Below are 22,863 nucleotides of genomic sequence, written 5' to 3' on the forward strand. Positions count from 1 at the left end.
CCTTTTCCTTCTCCAGCTCATTTTATAGACTGAAAAAACTGAGGCAAACAGGATTGAATGACTTGCCCCATGTAATAATGTTTGAGGGTGGATTTGAACTCATGATGAGTCTTCCTGATTCCAAGCCCAGAGCTCTATCGAGCCATCTAAATACCTCAGGACTCACCAGTATTTAAAAAAACTTGTTGGTGGGAAATGCCAAAAGCTTGATGGTTTCTAAAAATGTGAAAAGACTGCAGCATAATGGACAAAATCTTGGACTTAGAATCAGGCGTGTCTGAGTTAAATTCCTGCCTTAGACACTTATTAGCTATGGAAACCTGGGCAAGTCACTGCCCATCTCTGGAATGGAGTTTCATCCTCTGTAGAATGAAATGATTGAATTCATTAGGCTTTAAGGACCCTTCCTCTTCTAGATCCATGATCCTATAACATAATTTTTCCAGAATCCAGTCCCATAAAAATATCCTCTTCCTTTTTTAGCTTCTAGAACAGATCCAGTGAAGTCATTCTTCTTGAGACTAACAGTTGGGGGAGATTGATTATGTCATCTCCTCCATATTTACTATATTCCCAATGCCTTCAGCTTTAGAATGATCTCTATCCTACAATGATTATATATGTTCTGTATCTATTTGTATATTATTTCCACATCCCCCTCTTCCTTATAGTTTGAAGGCAGGACTGTTTTATTTCAGTCTCTACTACCAGTACTGAGAACAGAGTGCCTGGTACCCAGTAGGTCCCTAATAAATGTTTATTCTTATTTCTTGTTCTGCCCTCTGGGATTAAACAGAAAAAAAATTTAGACCTTTTTTTCATGTGACAAGGACTTGAGGTCCTTGAAGACACTCTGAGATCACTGGAGTGCTTAAGTGTCCATGGAACTAGAAAGTAGGAGAGAGCCCTGAGAGAGAATGACTTTCCAAGCACGTGTACATCATACTGGGACATGAGAGAAGCAGGGGGATTAATTACCTTTGGTTTGTCTGGCTCACGGGAATAGGCCGTGTACAGCTCTCTGAAGACACCTTTGTTCTTGGCCTGTAGGGTTTCCTCCTTGTAGATGTGGTCGATCTTAGACTGCCGACACCCAAAGACGAGGACCATGGGACATGGAGACATGCCTGGGGGTCAGGAAAACTCAGGTCACTGAACACTACCAGTCGATTAGGTGAGAAGCCCATGTAGAAATAATAATCATTGCAGTAGCGGTAGTTATAAACATTGCTAAAGTAATATTTATTTATTGGAGAAGCAGTATGGTATAGTGAATAGAGAGCTGATCTGGAAGCCAGAAGACCTGGGTTCAGCAACCCTGAACCCTTCTTAACTTCTTAGTACTATAAACATTTCCCTAAGTTGCAAGTGCAGAACCTGTTTTGGTAATAGGACTTTCCTCACCAGAGAGTTCCATATACCAATGAATAATAAGTTGGTCAGTCCTCTCTTCCTTCCTTCCTTCCTTCCTTCCTTCCTTCCTTCCTTCCTTCCTTCCTTCCTTCCTTCCTTCCTTCCTTCCTTCCTTCCTTCCTTCCTTCCTTTCTCCCTCCTTCTCTCCTTCCCTCTCTCCCTTCCTTATTAGCATACTGTTCCTAGAGACAGAGGATTTGGTTTCAAATTTCTCTCTGATGCTCCCTATATTATTTTGGGCAAATCACATATTTTTTTTTCCAGCTTCAGTTTCCTCATTTATAAAATGACAGGGTTAGATTAGATAGTTTCTGAGACAGTAATCTTAGAGTCAGTATTTATTACATTAATATGACTCAACCATAAACAATGGATATATCTTCAACTATTTAAATCTTCCTTTAATTTCTTTAAATATTCCATTTTATAGTTGTATTTACATAAATCCCAAATATGTCTTGGTAGACAAATTCTCAAACACTTTATATATTTTGTAATTACTTTAAATAGAATTTCTATTTCTATTGTTTCCTCTTAGTTTTTGTTCTTTTGCAGAGGAAAAATGCTGATGATTTTCATGGGTTTATTTTTTATCCTGTTCCTTTACTGAAGCTATTAATAATCTCAATTAGTTTATTCATTGATGCTTTTGTGTTTTCCAAGTAAATCATCAAATTTCATGCAAACAGGAATAATCATGATTCATTTTTTGTCACTGTTTTTACCTTTAATTTCACTTTGGTCTTATTGCTGTAGTTAACATTTCTAAAACTACATCAAATAATAGTGGGGAGAAGAAGCGCTCTTGATTTACCTCTTTAGTTACTGGGAATGCTTCCAGTGTTTTCCCTTTCCAAATAATACTAGTTCTTTGTGTTAGAAATATACTTTTGATTATATTAAATGAGGACTCTTCTATGCTGAAGCTTTTTAATCAATTTTAGCATATGTGCACTGTATTTGTTTAATACTTTTTCTTACAACTATTGAAATAACAATAGATATTAAAACAAACTGTTTACATGATTTATACCAACAATTTTTCTTATATTGAACTATCCTTGCATCCCTGATGTAAACCAACTTAATCAAAATGAATTAAAAAAACACAGGTAACTGTTTTTTGATACAGGAGCCTTTCTTCAGGATTTGGATCATTGGATATAGAATGGGAGGGCTTAGATTAGGTTCAGTTCTCAGCTCTGATGCTTACCACTTGACCTTGGAGAATGATTTTCCTTTATTGAGTGCCACTTTAAAGCAATGGGTTTGGATTAGAGGATCTTTGAAGTACCACTCAGTCCAAATTTCTATGATTTTGTCATCTAGGTGGAGGTGACCACTTCACCTATGGATGTAGACAGTCTTGTATTCACAGGCTTAGAAATCCTACTGGATTGTACAGGTGTCTGATTACTTTCTTAATCTTTGAAACCATTTAGTGCTTTCTCCTCAGTACGTGGGATGCAAACGCTAAAAGAGTAGGCCATAACTCACCTTTGTGCTGAATATCAAATAGCCTTTGCTGCCAGAAGCTTCGGAAAGGTGCTATTCCTGTGCCTGGGCCAACTAGGATACAGGGTACCTGGGGATCTCGGGGCAAGTGGAAGCTGGGAGCTCTGGATGGAGAATGAGAACTTATTTCAATTCCAAATAAACATGCAACAACTAACTAAATAATAGTGATAACAATAGCTAGCATTTACATAACACCTACTATGTGCAAAACACTGTACTACAGAGTTTACAAATATCTCATTTGAATTCAGACTGATTTAAAAACTCCCTGGAATTTGTAGATATTATAGAAGCTGTTGGTGTCAAATTCAAATGGAAACAACTCCAAATTGACCTGGAAAACATAAATGAACATTATCCATGTCATATTTTATTTTTGTTTTTTAAACATTTCCTAATTATATTTTAATCTGGTTCTGGAGACATTCAGGAGTTTTGCAGCAGACATCAAGGATGTGTGAGTTTGACCCTTCTGCTTCTGTACTTAGAGTTAGGAAAGCCTGTCTCTCAATCCCACCTCTGACACTCATTAACCAGATGACCCATGATGAGTCTCAGCCTCTCTGAGCATCAGTTTCTTTATCTGCAGCATGTTGAACTCAATAGCCTCTTAGTGACTTTCAGCTCTAAATCTATTAAATTCTTATAGAATCCTAAACCTGACAAACACATTTCTTGGGAGATGTGGCTTTTGCTGAGGTAGAAAATTAATCTGGTAAAGTTCAACACACATATTTCTTTTTTCCCCAGAAAAATCTTCCTTGATCAACCTGGTTTTGCCTTTTAAAAAATCCCCTTCATAGGTCCTGGAACATAGTAAACACATATTTGCTGATTGACTCACAGGTTATGAATGACGCTCCCCTGCCTCCTCTGCCGAGCTCTCATGTTCTGTTGCACTCTCATAGGAATTTTATAATTTAATATCTTTGTGTGGATGTCTTCTCCAACTAGACTATAAGCTTGGAAGACTGGAGCCATGTTTTACTAAGCTTTTTAGTTCTCTCAGAATTTAGCAAGTTGTCATACAAATGATTTAGAGCTGTCATACAAATGATCATAGATTTAGAGCTGGAAGGAGCTCTAGAAATCATTGAGTATACCTCTCCCATTTTTTTTTTTACTGAGTTTCAGATATGTGAAGTGATTAGCCTAAGGATACATCAAAAAGCATGATATGAACCCAGATCCTTTGATACCTCAACCCTCCTTCTTGTTGCTCATCCTTTGTTTTTGAAGAGGACCAGCGGCATTATGATGGTTTCCTGACTTGAATGTGAATTAGATTTAAACAAGGCAGAGTTTCACAAAGTCACCAGCCTCTCACTCAGTCATGGACATTCAGTGGCAGTACTAAAAGTCAGGATAATTGGTGATGGCCTGGAAAGCAGTCATGAATGACTGTGGCATCTTTGATATTGGAGTAATCTCTAAGTGCTCCATAGTATTTATTTCAGCCACTTTGTGGCCATTGGAACAAATTGTTTTCATCTGCCCATTCTGCCAGGAGATTTCCCTTGCTACACAGGAGGTCATCATGGGTGACTGAAAGTAAATCTTTTTCAGAAGGCTGGTTGGGAGGCCACCCCGAGAAGACTGAGGGTTTGCTTGGCACTTAATAGACACTTAAAGTGTGTTTCTTTTTTTCTTTCCTTCCTTCCTTCCTTTCTTCCTTCCTTCCTTCCTTCCTTCCTTCCTTCCTTCCTTCCTTCCTTCCTTCCTTCCTTCCTTCCTTCCTCCCTTCCCTTCAGTAAGTTATATATTTGAAAGCTCAGCTCCATCATTTGATAGCAAGAAGTAGAGATGAGATCAGGGGCCATCTGGCAGTTTGGGGGAGCAATATATTGAGTGGGCCTATTGTTGAAATGTATGAAATAATCCATCTGTGACTGCTCTGCTTTTCTGAATGGTTCTTTTCCTGGGAACAGGGAAGGTCATTGTAGTCCGTTATTTATGGGAAAGATTTCTTTGCCTACATACTTTAACCCCATGAATCAGAGAGGAAGTACTTAAACTGGCATTTCTGTGTGGTAGATACCTACTCGAATTCCAATTGTCACTTACCCTCGGACAAAACAAGGAACTACTTCCTCTGGTTGTATTCGGTTGAGCCAGGAAGAGCAGACCCCATGGTGGATTGGTCCTTCCCCATCTGGCAAAGAAATACAAGAAACGGGTGGTTTGGCTGCCCAACTGCCGCCACCAAGCCCCCTCCCAGGAACCCCATCCCCGAAGGAGCAATCTGGATCTGCCCTTAAATACTTTAGTGCATGTGTTCTTAAATCATGCTCTATGAACTTGTTTTAAAAATATTTTACAACTATATTTCAATGGAATTAGTTTCATTCGTAATCCTATGTATTTTGTATTATAACATTTTATTACTCTGAAAAGGGTCCAGAGGCTTCATTAGACTGGCCAAAGGCTCCATGATGCTAAAAGAAGTTAAGAACCTTTGGTAATAGAGTCTAAGAGTCAGACAGATGTGTGAGTCTAGGCAAATCTTATCAGCTGTGTGACTAGGCAAATGTCTTCACCTTTTTAGGGCCGTAGTGTCCTCCTCTATAAAATAAGGGACCCTTCCACTCTAAATCTATGCTCCAGTGAGATAACAAAAATATTCAAAAGAGTAGCTGAATGGAGGCACACAAGTTTTGGTGGCTTCATAATCTCTCACTCAGTGACTCAGCTGGTAGAGAGGAGTTCTTACGATCATAAGTTTAGGCTTGGATGAGGTCTTAGAGTTTATCTAGTCTAACCTTCATCATCTTCATCATTATCATCAACAACAACAATAATAACAAGAACAATAATAGTTGGTATTTATAGTATGTTATAAGATTTACAAAGCACTTTCCAAATAAATACAAAGCTTTTTATTTCTCTCAGAATTTAACAAGTTATTCCACATTTGATCCTTATAACAATGCTGGAAAATCAAGGGTATTATTATCTTAATATTACAGAAGTGGAAACTGAGGCAGACAATGATTAATGACTTGCCTAAGGTCACACACTTAGCAGATGACTGAAGCAGGATTCAAATTCAGTTCTTCCTGACTCTAGACTTTATGTTCTACCTTTTGGGCCATCTGATTGCCTCTCATTTTGCTGAAGAAGAAATAAAGTGGTCTGCCCAAGGTCACAAAGCTACTGTCAGAAGCAGATTTAAACTCAGAATTTTTGATTCCAAGACTAGGATAGTTCTCATTTGGCTGTTATTCACATTTCTTTTCCTTTATTCTCTCTTTACTCTTGGGAGGGTTTTTTGGCTATTGATGTTGCAGGAAGGGAGGATGGTTTAGTGCTTTATGGAGCACAATGTTGACCTCTGACTTTACTGCCTGGAGAGGGAGTTTGGAAGTAGGAGCAAAGGTTCAACCCTGCCTACCTCCAGTGCGGTAGGACACAACCGCCACAGTCAGGTGCACCTCATCGGGGTACATGTCCGGGGAGGAGCTGATGGAATAGTAGCGGGGCTGCAACAGGGACAGCTGGGTCAGCAGGAGAGTGGATGGCATCTGCACCGATGGGAATTCCTCCAAGGCCTCCACAATCGTGGGGTTCTTGCCCCATTTCCACTCCTCATACTCCTGTAATCCCTGCACCAAGGGAGGGGGGAAAAGCAGTCTGAATCAATTTGTTAGGTCATCAGTTGAGAGTACAAAAGGATCTCAGAGAACTAGAAAGAACCTTAGGGACCATTTAGTCCGCTCTTATTTTCCAGAAGAAACTGAGTCCCAAAGAAAGGAAGGGAGATGGCTAAAGTCATAGCAGTAGTAATAATAATATTTAACATTTTAAGGTGCTTTGCAAGTGTTAACTCATTTGGTCGTTATCAAGTCAGTGCTATTAACCTTTCTATTTTACAGATAAGGAAACTAAGGTTGAGAGATTAAATGACTTATCTAGGGTCATATAGTTTAAGGCAGAATGTGAATTCAAGTCCAGTAAGTGCATAAGCATATCTAAACCCAGGTGTCTGCCCTCCAGTGCTCTTTCTATAACACCATGGATTGTACTCTCTGATAGAAACTTCAGGAAGTCCAGAGAAGGACTGTGGGCTCAAAGAGAATCCTGAAAGTTCCACGGGGGTGGGGGACTCTGCCCAGCCTAGTCTCACGGAGTCATCACTTATTCCTTCCTCCCTCTCCCTTCCCCCACATTGCTGATCCCAGAGGGGAGGTAGTGTATAGTGGATAGCACTGGATTTGAAGTCAGCAACACCTGGATTCAAATCCTTCCTGAGACACTCACTTTGGGACCATGAAGTCATTTAATCTCTTGGCCTCAGTTTCCTCATTTGAAAAATGAGGGAGATTTGATTTGATGGGCTCTAAGATCCCTTCCATTTCCAAAGCAATGATTCTCTGAACCCGAGGCCCTGAAAAGTTTCCCAACATCATAGAGGAACAAATATCTGAGGCAATTCTTGGGCTAAGATTCTTCCTTGTCAGAGCTAGTGCTTCTTCCAATATACTACACTCCTCCTTGAAGATAACAGCCCCTCTGAGTATTCACTTCTCCAAGGTTAAACATCCTCAGTTCTTTTGACTGACCTTCATGGGTATATCTTTGCTTCCTGATTATCAGTCTCTAGATTTTCTCACATGTATCCACTCCTCTTCCAAATGTATCCACTCTTTTCAAAACTGTATCTACTCTTCTCCCAACTGTATCCACTCTTCTCCCAACTGTATACACTCCTCTTCTAAATGTATCCACTCTTTTCCCAACTATATCCATTCCTCTTCCAAATGTATTCATTCCTTTCCCAACTGTATCCACTCCTCTCCCAACTGTATCCGCTCCTCTCCTGACTGCATCCATTCCTCTTCCAAATGTGTCCACTCCTTTCCCAACTGTATCTTCTGCTCTCTCATAGTGTGATACCCAGAAATGCACCCATTCCTCTCCATATGATCCAACTGGAACAGAGATCTCTTGTTCCTGTCCCTCCTAAAAGGCCAAGACCTTCTTAGGTGTCTTCATTGTTGACTCACATCTTGTGGAACTTCCCTATCACGGGCTGAGATTTAACCAGAGGGCCAAGGAGACTTCCATTCTCACCTTGCTGAGGACCAGCAGTCGTTGTTTCTCCTTGTCATTGGTGGCCAATGAAGCAAACTGCTGTAGCTGCAGGGGTGTTGGGGGCGTGGTGATGTCCAGGTAGTACTTAAAGGCCTGGAAGATGGTGCAGGGTGGAATCCGGTGCTCATCTGTCCAGTTACTGATGACACCTGTATGGAGACAATGTCATTCATCCCAATCACTTGGCATTCACCCATCAAAGCACACATCAGACAGAGGAGATGACCAAGTCCCTCCTGCCTCCAAGCAGCTGATACTCTGGAGGAGGGGGCAGCTGGGGCATTTCCATAAGTAAGTATGTTGTCTCTGTCCTTATCGTTTACCGAACCTGTGATTGGCTGCGTATTGGATATTCCTGGGGAGAGCTTCCTCTGCCAATGACGATGGGCATAGCAGCCCTTGCCCAGCATCAAATACTTTTTAGGTACTCAGGGTCTTCCTGATGTGGAGTCTAACCCATCAGTCCTTAGTCAATGCTGTTTCTCTAAGCCCATACATTACCAGGAAAAGTAGGGGAAGTCTCCATGGATGTAACAATGATAACAGGGGACATTTATATGGCACCTTAAGGTAAGCAAAGCAAAGGAGGGAGGGGGGTAATCACCAATGGATGCAATAATTTTAATAGTGGATTTTCTGTGTAGCAATGATAAGAGATAGGATGTTCTATTTATTTGTTCCTTACAACTATCGTCTGTATCCACTATGCCATGAAGGAAGAAAGGAAATAATCATTTATTAAGTGCTTACATGCCTGGCACGGTGCTAAGAGCTTTACAAATATTATCACATTTGATCCTTACAAAACCCTGAAAGTCTGTTGGTAATATTTCCCATTTTATAGTTAAAGAAAGAAGTTAAGTGACTTAAGGATCATAGAGCTAGTGAGTATCCGAGGCTGAATTTGAACTGAGGTCTTCCAACTCTACACACAATGCTCTAACCATTGCACCACCTAGCTACTATAATACTTTCAATAGACATCAAATGGCATTTAAAAGTTTGCAAAGTGCTTAATATATGTTATCTCCTTCCTTTGAACCTTCTAAAAACTCTATGAGAAATATGGCTTTTTTCCATTTTATAAATGGGAAAATGTGATTCAACAAAGAACTTGCCCATAGTACATGAACTATTAAAAGTCATGGGTGAGAATTCAACCTAGTTCTTCCTCACTTCTTGCCCAAGACTTTATTCTTTACATCAGAGGGAAGAAGAGAGGGAAAATTAGTCAACTCTGCACTGTGAGAAGAAGTGTACTAGTGAGAGTCATGATCAATCCCTGGAAGTTTCAGGTCCCTTAATGAGAATCTATTTGGTCTTTTAGACAGAAGTTGTCTCACTGCGAGAGAGCAAATCTTTTCTGAGAATCCTGCCAGAAGTTTAAAGGTTTAAATGAAACAACTGGTGTCACTTAGGATCATATAATCATAGATTTTTGAGCTGAAAATGACCTTAGTGGCTATTTAGTCCAACCACTGTATTTTTTTCTTTTTTTTACAAAACTGAGGTCCAAGGTGGTGGAAGCATAGTTATTAAGTGCTAAGGCCATGTAGCTTTTAGGTACCTGAGATGGAATGGTAACCAATACTTCACCCTTATGCCACACAATCTCTTTTTATGCCTTTGAGCCATGTCCATGATATCCCAGAGAAACGATGCTACTCCCTGGGGAACATGGCTAGGGAGTGGGGCCAAGCATCCCCACAGTTACCCAAAGCTGTATTCCTCTCCTCCAGAAGCTCCACTTTCACCAGCTGGTTGGCAGGAGGGGCATCCTCGAGTCGATCGATCAGGGCATTCACCATGTCCTCATGGTTTCCAGGGAATACACCTAGATGGTCCCCAGGCTGATACTGCAGCTCTTGGTTCCCATTGGTGTGGAGACGCACAAAGATGGTTGAACGACTGAAGGAAGATTTGCAAGTTATTTTAATGAAAGCCATTACACCCATTACAACTAACCTCAGTCATCCCTCAGATTTTTAGCTGCTTCTTTCTTGGGTAAATGATTCAAAGTTGAGGCTAATGACTTTGTTGAATTCAACAAGCATTTATGAAGTGCCTGTTGTTTGAAAGGTTCTGTGCTGGGCAATCATAGCTCTAGTTCAATCGATCCTTTTTTCTGTAAGTTACAAAATCCTTGCTCCCCTGGGTGGTGGTAGTGGGTAGCACTATCTCACAAGGCTAAGAGATCTGTGGACCTACAAGCATTTTAACAAACCGATACAACTTGTTCTCTTCTCATTGGTTGTCCCCAAACCTCCTCCTCCTAGAATCTTAGAATGTGAGAACTTGAAGAGACCTCAGGAGCCATGTAATCCAACCTTTCAGAGGAAAAACTAAAGTTCAGGAAAATAAAATAATTTTACCAGAGTCTTCCCCATTCATGAAGAGCAGAGGTGCATTTAGAATCCAGATCCTCAAACTCCTAAACTAGTGTATGCTCTAAAATATTATGACTCTCAGGTCCTGCTTGGATCAAACTGAATTTGGTGACCAGTATGGCCCTGCACTGGGGTGGTGGAGGGGTCAGAGAAAGGGAAATATATAAGTCAGCCTCTTGATTTTTCTTTCATAATTTTTGTCACACTTCCTTTCAGACTCCCTTTTGCCTTGAGTCATGGAGTAATTCAGCATATGCTAATTTGAATGTGTCTCCCTCCTCCCACCAGGAATTCCCAGAATTCCCTTCTTCTAGCCTGTACTACTTTTAGCACGGGTACACTGGCATCTCATTTTACACAATGACTGCAGTCCTGTAAAGTTTCACATTTCACTTTTTTGTAAGTCAAACCCAAGTTCTTTCACTGACTTGCATTAGAATTTCATAAATGCCTTCTCTCCCCAACTCCAGCCCCGTTGCTCATTGACCTAGACATTTAGAACACAGCATTTATTTTTCTCTTCAACTTTTTTAAAAAAAATTATAAATGACACATAAATTAATACATAAATATATGGGGAGATTTTTTTTTTTGATCTGATCTGATTTAGTAAAAGGATTGCTATAAGGAACTCCCACGGAGGATTATTTCCTCTGTCAATAGAGGTTCTACAACTTATATTCTTGAAGACTTGACTAAATCATTTATAATTTAATATACTTATTTACTATTTTATTTCCCTCCAATTACATGTAAAACAATTCTAACATTAATTTAAAAAAATTTTGAATCCAAATTTTTTTCCTTCTCTTCTCCCTCATTGAGAAGGCAAACAATTTGATAAAGGCTATATAAGTGCAGTCATGCAAAACACGTGTCCTTATTTGACTAGGTCATTTAGAGGTTAAATGATTTTTTTGGAGTCACACAGACAGTATATGTCAGAGACTGGATTTGAACTCAGGTCTTCCTATGTGTTTGACTTTATCTACTATTGCCTCTTTATCCATTCACTATCTCTCATGGGAAACTTAGTATTAGTCAAATGGACCTTTTGTAATGCAGATTAGCTTCTCTTAATTTTACACTTTATCAGATCATATTTTCACATTATAAATATATATGCATATATATGTATGTATGTACATATATATATATATATATATATATATATATATATATTAAAGCAACGCTCATCTGTAATGAATATAGCTTATGTACTGATTGGACTTTGGGGCCATTAAACAGTTGAGTTGAAGGACCAGTTTAATCTTGAATAAGTCTCTTGTTCCTCTGAGTTCCAGAGTCTCTCTCACAAAGGTTAGACCAACCTTGAGGGGCAGCAGAATTGACATCAATTACACAGTCCAGATTTAGGAACTGGGATACTCACAACCTATAAATAGGAAGCCAGCAGGGGGCACTGTGGGCATTCTTTTTTTTTCTTGGGGAGTTGGGAATTGGGTGGGGGGGGGGGGGAGAGACAGGAAAATTCTTTCCTTCATTTGGCCAAACCACATCCTGGTGATGGCCTCTCAAAAGTCGATGTAATCACTTTCTGCTTCCTCCCAGAATCACCGTGATTTCTTTCAAAAATCTCATTTGCCTGCAGTTGCTTCCTTCTGCGGAGGAGAAATGCTGAAGCCCCGGAGCCTGATGAGCTGTTCTTCTCCCCTCACCCAAAATGTGCTTAGTTGGTGAAACTCTTGGGCTACCTCATGCTGGCCCTCTTGTAGATATCAAAATGTGCTTAGATAGATAAGGGCATGGGCGGACTTGGGAACAGTGGACGGAAGCCCGCCTGGCTGTGTGGGTGGACCCAGCACTGTTCCTTCGACAGGGCGGGGGCCAGAGGGCACCTTTTCCAAGGGCACTATTGATGCAGCATAAAACATAGGGGCCCAGTTATGGTTGCAATCTTTTTTTTTTTTTTTTTTTTTTTTTTGTCTTTTTGTTTTGTCTTCCCATCGGGGCCGGTTATTGATTTACCATGGGTGACACGGGCAATTCTCTAGACTAACAATAACTTTGGGGTTGCCCCACTGTAGTCTTCCCTTAGATGTTTTTTCTCCCAGTTTGTAACACCTACATAGACTTGTTTATGCACTAGGGGAAGGAACGATCATGGAATCCCAGAATTGGGAGCCCTCAATTTATAGATGGGAAAACTGAGGCACAGAACAATTAAGTTAAGGGATCTAGTTGCCTGAAATGAGAGGACTGAGAGCTAAAAATAGAAGACCATAGGGGCCATCCAGTTCAAGTCTCTGATTTTACAGAAAGGTAAACTGAGATCAAGAGAGTGTAAGTGCCTTGCTTCAAGTCACATAGGTTGTAAATGTAATAGGTATAATTTGAACTCAGGCCTTTGGAGTCTAGAGCCAATGCTCTTTCCATGATGTAGTATAGCCTCCCTAGGTTTCCACCATCCTAGCTAGGCCAGTTTCTGACTGGTGTTCTCAAGTATGCCTTTGTTTTTAAACTGCTCGTCTAGATTTTGATATCTGTGAGATATGCCATGAATTGACCCAAGAGTCGATCAGTTTTTGATTGGTACATAAAAGGTTCATTAAAAGAGGGACATTTGGACAAGAATTGCACATGTTTAACCTATATTGAATTGCTTTGTTGTCTAGGGAGGGAAGTAGGGGGGGTTCAGTACATTCAATCTCCATTTCGGTACACATCATTTTCCTGCCTTTCTGACTTATAATCCACAATGCATTTAAGCATTCATACTTGAATGTCTTCTGGGTTTTGGGTGAGGGGGGGCACTGATAGCTCAATGCTTGCCTCTCTTGTCATGTCACTCTCTCTGATTTCTGTTAAGGTTTGTAGATTTGGGGCTCAAGAGACTATTGATTTTCTCCTAGTATTTTGCCTGCCATTGAGTGAATGGTGATACTTTGGTTGTGGTCTTATGATCTTGGATAGGCAGACTTCCACCAAAGGAATGGCTAACTGAGAAGAGGGAGTAACATACTTTTCCACTCTTTGTTGTTGTTTAGTTAATTATGCGTGTCAAACTCTTAATGACTCATTTCACAGATGAGGAAACTGAGGCAAACAAGGGTTAAGTGCAGGGTCACATAGCTAAAAAGTGTTAAATGTCAGACCCAATTTGAACTTAGGTTCTCCTGACTCCAGGTCTGGAATTCTGTCCACTATGTACTAGTTGTTTCATGTTTCACTCTTTAAAAACAAATATATAAAAGAATTCTTTATTAAAAGATGAGAACATAATATTAAATAGGAAAAAAGAGAATCTTTTAGAACATACTTTAAAAGAAGTAAACACTTAGGGACAGACTAATACTTTGCACACTCATCTTTAACGCTGATCTATTCCTGTCTCTAACCTCATTCACAAATCTTGATGAAAAAATTTCTATGCAATTGTATTTTCGATCTCTTAATTTACAGTCAAAAGTCCTTCCCAGAGCCCAGATCCAGTGCTTAGAACAATGCTGGGTACATGGAAAAACATTTAATAAGTGGATTGTTTATTTACTGACTGAAGGTAACAATGGATCCAAAGCTCCTGCAGTAGCCTTACAGATATGGTATATGAGTTTGGGGGATCATTTTTGCCTGTGTCTGCTTCTACAAGTGTTGAAATAATTAATGTCCAATTAGTTTTAAAATCATGCTTTCCTTTTTCCATGTTTTTCTATGTAAGACAACAGGAAGGAAGATCCCATGGTCCCATGGGGTTCCATTGTCTATCCAACTATGATGGTCTTTTCTCAATTAGAAGGAGATTTTCTCATTTAAAAAAGGGGGATAGAGAGCCTGGCCTTCTTGATAGGAGTTACCCATTGCCATTTTAATTTTGTCAGTCCTATAAATAACAGTGTTTATTTTCTACATGTGAGAAAGCTCCTAGCAATAACTGGAGGTCTGTTGCCAAAAACATGTCTTCTGATACTCACTTATTTCTTGTAAATCAGGATTTCTTCACCTTCTCTGTGTGATGGCCCCCATGGCCCTTTCCAACTCTCTAATTCTTATGCATAAAGTCAATCTTTGAGGCTGATAGTAGGTTCAAGAACACCAACAACAATAGCTAATAATAAGGGGAATTAAATGGAATAATGGATAGAGTGCTGAATCTACTCATAATTGCCTGCGTTCAAATCCGGTCTCAGATACTTATTAGCTCTGTGACCCTGGAAAAGTCACTTAATCCTGTTGGTCTCAGTTTCCTTATCTGTAAAATGAGTCAGAGAAGGAAATGGCAAACCACTCCAGTATCTTCTCCCAGAAAACCCCAATGAAACAACAAAAAGTTGGACATGACTGAAAATGAATGAACAACAGGAACTTTGCTAGTGTTTTAATATTCACAAAGTGCTTTACAAATATTCTCATTTAATCATCACCACAACCCTAAGTGCTATTATTGACTATATTTTACAAATAAGGACACTGAGGCTGAGAGAGGATTAAGTGATTTTCTTGTATGTGTTTGAGGTGGGATTTGGACTCAGATGTTCCTGATTTGGTCTGACACACTAATAACCATACTACCTAGCTGCCTCACTCATATCCTCAAGCCCTCAGTTTTCCTTTTCCCATCATAGCCACCACCCTTCACTCTCTATCACAGGGGACAGACAGAAAATTGGGATTGAAGACACAGCAAAATCAGGAGTGAGCAGAAAGTTGAGACCCTGTTTCAGTGTTGAGAATTGGAGAGAAAATTTTTCCTTCTGAGAAGGATGGTTTTGGGAGGAGGAGAGAGAAGTCAAAGAGGGTGGAACAGTGGGTAGAGAGACGGGTTCTTACCTGGAATTAGGGCTTTGAAGATTCTGGCGGCTGAGGAGCCGGGCAGCAGATACTCGTTTTTTGTGAATGCTGTACAGACCTAGGAAGAAGAAATCTCTGATTGGGGGCTGCCAGTTGTCACCAAAGCCACCTTTAAGCCAGCCCCCCTCCCCCCCTTACCCCACCCATTCCACCTTGGTTTCAGCTGGGCTGCAATCATATAGTAGTTTTGTTATTCAGAATTTGCATTCATGTCCGACTCTTTGTGACCTCATTTGGGGTTTGCTTAGAGTAATTTGTCATTTCTTTCTTCATTTTACAGATGAGGAAACTGAGGCCAACAAGGGGAAGTGATTTGCCCAGGGTCACACTGCTAGTGTCTGAGGCAGCATTTGAGCTCATGTCCTCCTGACTCTAGATCCAGTGCTCTGTCCACTACAGTGCCACCTAGCTGCCCACATCATACAATAGCTAACATTTACATAGCACTCTGCAAATGTTATCTCATTTAATCATCACAACCTTGGGAAATATGGGCAATTATCCCAATTTTACACATGAATATTTATCCCCATTTTACAGATGAATAAACCATAGACTGAGGTTAAATGATTTCCTCAGGGTTCCCCCCAACTAGTATGTATCTTAGGCAGCATTTGAACTCAATTGTTTCTGACCCCAGGTCTAGTGCTCTATCCACTGAGCCCCCTGGCTGTCGCTAATCATATCCTATTACTGGCCTTGCTTTTGGCAGCTCCTTACCTCCATTACCTACTTCTACCTCAGCCCAGGACCTTTTCTGATGCCTCATCATCCCTTTAGAATAACTTTCCACTGCTTCTTTCCCCTCCTCCCTGGACTCTTTGCAGACGCACTGCAGCTTGCCCTGAGCCAACTGAGGACAAGGGAAGATTCAGATCCTCCCCAGTTCGTCATCCCTATCTTCTTTCCATCCCTTGAATGCAGAATGATAACACCAGCTCATGTGTCTGGAATGCTTTACCAGGCACACATAGAGCAGAAAGAGATCTTGGAAACAATCTCTCTTGCCACTTAATTCTTACAGACAAGGAAACTGAGGCAGACAGGGGCAAGTGACTTGCCCAGGGTCCCACAGCTAGTAAGTGTCTGAGATTGGATTTGAACTCAGATCTTCCTGACCCCAGGGCCTGCCACTTCACCCACTGTGCTCCCTAGCTACCCTATAGGCATCAGTGGTCTTTGTCATTAGAATGTAAGCTCCTTGAGGATAGGAATGATTTTTTTGCTTTTCTTTGCATCCTAGCATTTATTACAATTAAATATTAATTAATTAGTTAAATTAATTAAGTATTCATTTAATGAATATTTAATTCATTTAATGAGTGAATCACTCAGTTGAAGCCATTAAGAGCTGTGGTGGTGAGATGTATAATAAGGAGAGTCTAGGAGACCTAAAAAGAGATTCCTTTTTGTCCTGGGCACTAGTGAATTTTGATATCTGATCTTAGCTCTCCAATATGGAAACCCTAGTGGATATAAGATGAGATTTTTATTAATAGCTAGATGGTTCAATGGATAGAGCACTGGATGTAGAATCAGGAAGAACTGAGTTCACACTTTACCTCAGAATTTTATCAGCTATGTAACCCTGGGTGAGTCACTTAATCTTTGTCAACCTCAGTTTCCCCATCTATGAAATGGGGATAATAATAACTCTTAGCCCCAGGGTAGTTGTGAGGATTAAATGAGATGATGTTTGCAGAGCACTCTGCAAACCTTTAAGTGTCAGTTAGCTGTTCTCATTAGCCATACACACATATTCAGCTTGACATGGCTGGCACTATCAGTGCCAAAGAGAAGGGGAAGGGCATGGGTCCCTACCTTGGGTGAGCTCTGGAGCTTCAGCCACATAGGTCAGCCGGAACTTGTTCCTCTTCCAACTTCGGTCATTGCTGATGAGGGAGTTGTTGGCTTTCTCTATGTTGACGTCATCCCCCACACAGAACACATCACAGGCTGCCTGTAGCATGTGAAGAGTTTTCAGAAATCTCCCATCATTCCTTAGGGTGGTGGACCCCGGATCCCTCCCTTTTCCCAGGCAGCTCCTACCTAAATACCCGGCACTTTTAAATAAATTCAATGTTTTATTAAAAACTTGACATGTAACCATTATTGCCAAAATGTACTCACTGAGTAGCTATACTTAATAGCAATGTATATTATATTAGGATAATTTTGAGTAGTTCTCCTTTCTCCTTCATCCCCATGAGGCTCTTTAACAAGAGATCCTCGGCTATAATTACATTTATTCTATTAATTTTTTATTTACTAGCTAGGATGATATTTTTAGATTTGGAAGCAACCTTAGAAGGCATTTAGTTCAATTCCCTCATTTTTATAAGTGAAAAACTGATTGAGGTTAAGTTATTTATTCAAAGTCACACAAGTGTCAGATAATGGGCCAAGCTGGGATTCCAACTCATGGATCATAGATCAAGAATTTGAGAAGGAGCTTTAGAGGCCACTTAATGTAACCCTCTCATTTTAGGAAACTGAGGCAGAAAGAAGTAAAATGACTTGCCCAAAATTGAAGAGGCAGCAAATAGCAGAACTGGAGAGTCAGAGATCCTCTGACACCAAGGATAGCCCTACTCCAAGTTGCCTCCTCTGTTTGAGCCTCAAAAAGGTTTTATCAGGTTATCTTTTAAGATATTATCCTCATTTTATAGATGAGGAAACTGAGGCAGCGAGACATGAAGTGACTTGTCTAGGGTCACATAGGCAGCAAGAATCCAAGGCAGAATTGAAATCCAGGTCCTGCAACACTACATCTGTACCATTTGTACTATAAATGCTGCTTCTTGTAAACTTGGTCTATTAAATGGTTAGAGTTGATGTGTCCTCCATGCAATTGATGTTGTTCTCCCCACCTTTTTATTATTTCACACAGGTCATTCCAGATTTCTCTGTACTGCTCCTACTTGTCAGTCTTAATTGAATTATTCTATCCTGTTTCATTAAAATAGGGAATAAGATTGGACTTAAGAATTTATTGGTATAGGGAACTTTAGAGTGGAGGAATATTCTTTAGCAAAGAATTCCCACTTACAGGCAGACAATATCTGAGAGCATCGAGAGGGTAAGTGACTTCCTCTGGGAATAGCAATTAATCAGTATTTGTTAAGCATCTACTTTTGCCAGGAACTATTCTAATCCTGAAGTATAAAAAAGGCAAAAGATAGCCCCTGCCTAATGGGGAAAAGAGCATTTTTATAGCTCTTACTATGTGCTAGATACTGTGCTAAGTGCTTTACACATATTATGTCATTTGATCTCTACAAAATCCCTGTGAAGTAGGTGCTGCTATAATGCCCATTTTACAGCTGAGGAACCTGAGGCAAATAGAGATCAATGATTTGTCCAGGATCATGCACCCCTGATCTTTCTGGCTTCGAGGGTAGGCTCTCCATCTACACTCACACTGATTCTCTATATTAATGTCCCACAATTTATTCTTTTCTCCTCTATGGCTGGACATTTAAGTTACTTCCAATGATTCTCCCCTTCCCAAATTCTTCCCCTTCAGCTGTAAAATGAGGGGATTGGAAAAAATGATCTCTGAGATTGTTTTGAGCTTTAAATTTATGATGCTACTTAGTAAATAATAATATATAGCAATCTCGTTATAAAAATGTCTTTGAATAGGTATATCTTTTGTGAGAAACAGCTAGGTGGCACTGCAATGGATAGAATATGGAGCCTGGAGTCATCTTCCTGAATTCAAAAATGATCTCAGATACCTTCTAGCTACATGACTCTGGATATGTCACTTAACTGGATTTGCCTCAGTTTCCTCATGTGTAAAATGGACTGGAGAAGGAAATGGCAAACTACTCCAATATCTCTGCCAAGAAAATCCTAAATGAGGTTACAAAGAAACAGACATGACTGAAAAACAAGATCTTTTGTGAGGGGTCTATCCCTGCTAGAATATTAGCTTTTCGAGGGAAGGCACTTCTTTGTATCACAAACAGTGCTTTAGCATAGTGTCTGGTGGAGAGCAGGTACTAAGATTTGATCAGAGGATAACCCAACTCAGCATACCATCTGACATTAATTCTTTCACTCTGAAAGTTGTTCTAATGTTTCAGCTTCATCAAGGGTAATGATGCTTCAAGAATCAGCTCAAATCTTATCTTTCACAGGATCCTCTTTTTGGTCCACCCCATCCACTAGGGCTCTCTCCTCTTAAGATTGTCTTTAATTTCCTCTGAATGGATCCTTTATTAACATAGTCATTAGAACATCATCTCTCCCAATAGAAAGTAAACTTTGGGAGGGCAAAGATTATTTTCCTTTTGTTTTTCTTTGCATAACTTAACATAATGCCTGAAATACAGTAGGTACTAAATAAATGCTTCACTGAATTCCTAGTTAAACTCTACCCCTCTTTGTCTGTTTCTGTATCTTTCTCTCCCTTTCCTCCTTCTTCCCTTCTGTCTCTACCCATCTGTCTGTCACACAGACACACAGACACCTCTTGACCACCGCTGGCAGTCTACTTTTCTCATTCTCTGTCTCTGTCTCTCTTTCTGTTTCTCCTTCCCTTCCCTCTTCTCTTCTTCCTCTGTCCCTCTCTTTCTAAATGTGTGTGTGTGTGTTCACACACACACACATCTCTTGATCACAATTGGCAGTCTACCTTTCTCATTCTCTCTGTCTCTGTTGTTGTGAGAATTAAATGAGATAATACTTGTATAATGTTTAGCACAATGGTCGGCATATAGTAGGTAGAACAACAAAAATAAAAATTAGGATTTATGTGGCTTAGAACATTGGAATTCTGAACCACTTTTATGTCCATTTGATATATGGCAATCTGGTGGAACCTATGGATCCCTTCTCAGAATCATGTTTTTAAATGCATAAAATAAAATAACACACGAGTTCCAGGGGAAACCACTTATATCAAACAAGTTTTCAAAACATTCACAACTTTCCCCCCAAATTCACAAACCCACATCCCCAAAATTTATCCATTACCCTCTTTGACAAAGGTGGATTACATTAGAACTTTTGCTCTTGATCCAGATTCATTCAAAGTCCCCTTCCCATGACAAGGAAACCTATTACCTTGAAGACCTTTTTGGCCCATGTTCTGAAGGCTTCTTCCTGACCACAGAGCTCATCCCCTTCCCTCATCTTCAGGATGCGTTCCCCGCCAAGTTCTTCAAGGAGGGTGTCCACTGCGTGGCCAAAGGCACAGAAGTGGGGGTACGCCCTCGATCCAAGGCCAAAAACTGAGAATCTGCCAGCAGGACAAGACAACATCATTTTTTTCTGTCTCTCTCTATTTCCATTTCCTAGCATTGTGCCTAACATATTAAGGACTGGGATAGGGAAAGTCAATGATTGGAGTAAAGTTGTTTGGGAAGTCATTCAAAAATACTAACCACAGCTCACTTGCCATAGTGTTTTAAGTTTTACAAAGTGCTTTAAATTTTTTAAAATATAATTTAATTTTAATAAATTGATTAAATGAAATTGGTATTTCTCTCTATGAAGCAGAACAGAAAAAGGGAATTGTAAATGAAATGATGAGTCTCTATTATGTACATCTCGCTTTTTCTTACAAAATGTTTTAGATGCTTTTTCTCTTTGATGCTTACAACAATTATAGAAAGTTTGTAGTGTCAAGAGTATTATTTCCCCCCCTCCAAAACCCATTAACAGATGTGGAAACTGAGGCTGAGGATAGCTAGTGATACTGTTTTAGTCTTTCAGATTAAGGAGGAAGTAGTAGGTCTTTTAGAGCTGAGGCTCATCTCAGGTACTAGATCCTTTATGAGGCTTTCCTCGATACCCCAAACATATATGATCCCTTAGCTGCTGGGTAATGTAGGGGATAGAGTACTGGGCTTAGAAGCCATTGGAGCTCACCTCATGTACTATCTCCTTTGTGAAGCTTTCCTCAATGCCCCAAACTTAAGTGGTCCCCTAGCAGCTAGGTAGTGCAGGGGATAGAGTACTGTGCTTGGAAAACAGAAAGACTCATCTTCTTAAATTCAAAACCAGGCTCAGACATGTACTAATTTTGTAACCTTGACCAGTCACTTAACTTTCTTTGCCTCAGTTTTCTCATCTGTAAAATAAGCTGGAGAAAAGGAAATGGTAAACAACTCCAGCATCTCTTCTAAGAAAACTCCAAATGGGATCCTGGAGAGTTGGTGGACTACATTAGATCTCTACTCTTCAGATTCTTCCAAAGTCCCCTTCCCATGGCAAGAAAACCAGTTACCTTGAAGACCTTCCTTTCTCTCTTTCCCTTTCTCCAACTGAAATAAGTAAACAACAGTCAAAAGTGATTGTTTCTCTCCTTTTACATTTTCCTTTATTGTTTTGTATCAACCTCTTTTTTGCCCCAATTAATTACTTAATTAACCAGAATTACTAAACACCTGCTCAGTGATCCTAGGAAAGCCACTTAACTCTTAGTGTTTTGAGAACTCTTTAAGACTAGAAAGGGCATAAAAGGTATCAACCTGCATTTGTAGAGTGAGCTCCCTCACAGGGGAGTTCCTGGTACCAAGAAAAAAACCTATAATTCTGGTCCCTATCCTTATTCTCATTCCTACTATGTGCCAGGTACTGTGGATACAAATATAGAAAATCCATTCCTGTTTCCATATTGTTTTCTCCAGTGGAACATGTACTCCTTGAAGGCAGATCTTGTGTGACTTTATATCTCTTTATCACCATTATTTAGCATAAGGCTTTGCACACAGCTAGTCTTTCTCCAGCAGAAATAACCATATAGGTAGATGGAGTAAATACTCTTCTCACTCCTCTTGCCTTTGGCATGGTTTCTAGTCAAATGATTCATTTTTCCTTCAAAATGATTTAAATGGTTGACTCCCAACCAAAAGGGAATCATAGGATCATAGCTTTACAGGTGCCAAGGACCTTAGAGAACATTGAGTCCAATCCCCTCATTTTACAGAGGTGGAAACTGAGTGAGGCACAAAGAGATTAACTTCTCTTGGGTTAGATAGCTAGTAAATCTTTGAGAGAGGTTTTGAATCTGAGTCTTCTTGATTCCAGGTCTAATGCCTTATCCCATCTACAAAGTGGGAAGCTAAAGGGAAGTATCTTTCATGAGTCATATATAACCTTTTGCAATTTTTACTTGAAAAATTATCCCTTGGAGATGTCATTTAGGCAAGGCAATCCTTAAGTTTATTGGAGAATTCATTGACTTGAAGTGACTTCCTGTGGAGAGGGAAGTCATTGGGAGTATCCAAAGATGGACAGCAAAAGTTCTATCCTTTATTAAAAATAAAACCCAGTGGTACTTTTTTTGTCAATGAAGTAAGTTCTATGATTTGAGCAGGTCAACAAAGTTCTCTCCAGTCCCCAAAATATCTATCTCACAAGCTGGTCGTAAGGGAAGAAAGTCCTATTCTTCTTTTGAGACAAGGTTCCATTAAAAGTCCCCTCTACGTGTACTCTTTCTTATCTCCACGTCTTCTCCACAGGAGTACATTCTGCCTGGAACCAATTCTTTCCTGCCTGGCTCCCAATTCGTCTCTCTTTCATTATAGCAAGGATTCCTAAAGTCACTTCTCTTTTCCGAAGCCTTCCTGCATGAGCAGAGAGAGCCATATGACTTCTTCCAATTGACTCCATCTAAACATTAATTTCTCAC

General features: G+C 39.9%; 1 protein-coding gene across 12 annotated transcripts in view; it reads right to left on the reverse strand.

The window, feature by feature from the left end:
• NOS1 (nitric oxide synthase 1) overlaps positions 1-22,863 on the reverse strand; it is a 415,858-nt gene that overhangs the window by 172,928 nt on the left and 220,067 nt on the right. For all 12 annotated transcript variants that reach the window (XR_004231301.1, XM_031948666.1, XM_031948665.1 and 9 more), the window contains 9 exons: positions 20,292-20,466; positions 17,040-17,178; positions 15,198-15,276; positions 9,737-9,930; positions 8,002-8,171; positions 6,323-6,533; positions 4,996-5,083; positions 2,911-3,032; positions 979-1,127 (listed from right to left, as the gene is read on the reverse strand). Coding sequence is in view for 11 of the 12 variants with exons in the window: in XM_031948666.1 (XP_031804526.1) it covers positions 979-1,127; positions 2,911-3,032; positions 4,996-5,083; positions 6,323-6,533; positions 8,002-8,171; positions 9,737-9,930; positions 15,198-15,276; positions 17,040-17,178; positions 20,292-20,466 (1,327 nt within the window). In the remaining variant the exon portion in view is untranslated. The remainder of the gene's footprint in view (positions 1-978; positions 1,128-2,910; positions 3,033-4,995; positions 5,084-6,322; positions 6,534-8,001; positions 8,172-9,736; positions 9,931-15,197; positions 15,277-17,039; positions 17,179-20,291; positions 20,467-22,863) is intronic.

The sequence above is a fragment of the Sarcophilus harrisii genome, chromosome 1 (genome assembly GCF_902635505.1).
Source record: "Sarcophilus harrisii chromosome 1, mSarHar1.11, whole genome shotgun sequence".
NCBI classification, from domain to species: Eukaryota; Metazoa; Chordata; class Mammalia; order Dasyuromorphia; family Dasyuridae; genus Sarcophilus; species Sarcophilus harrisii.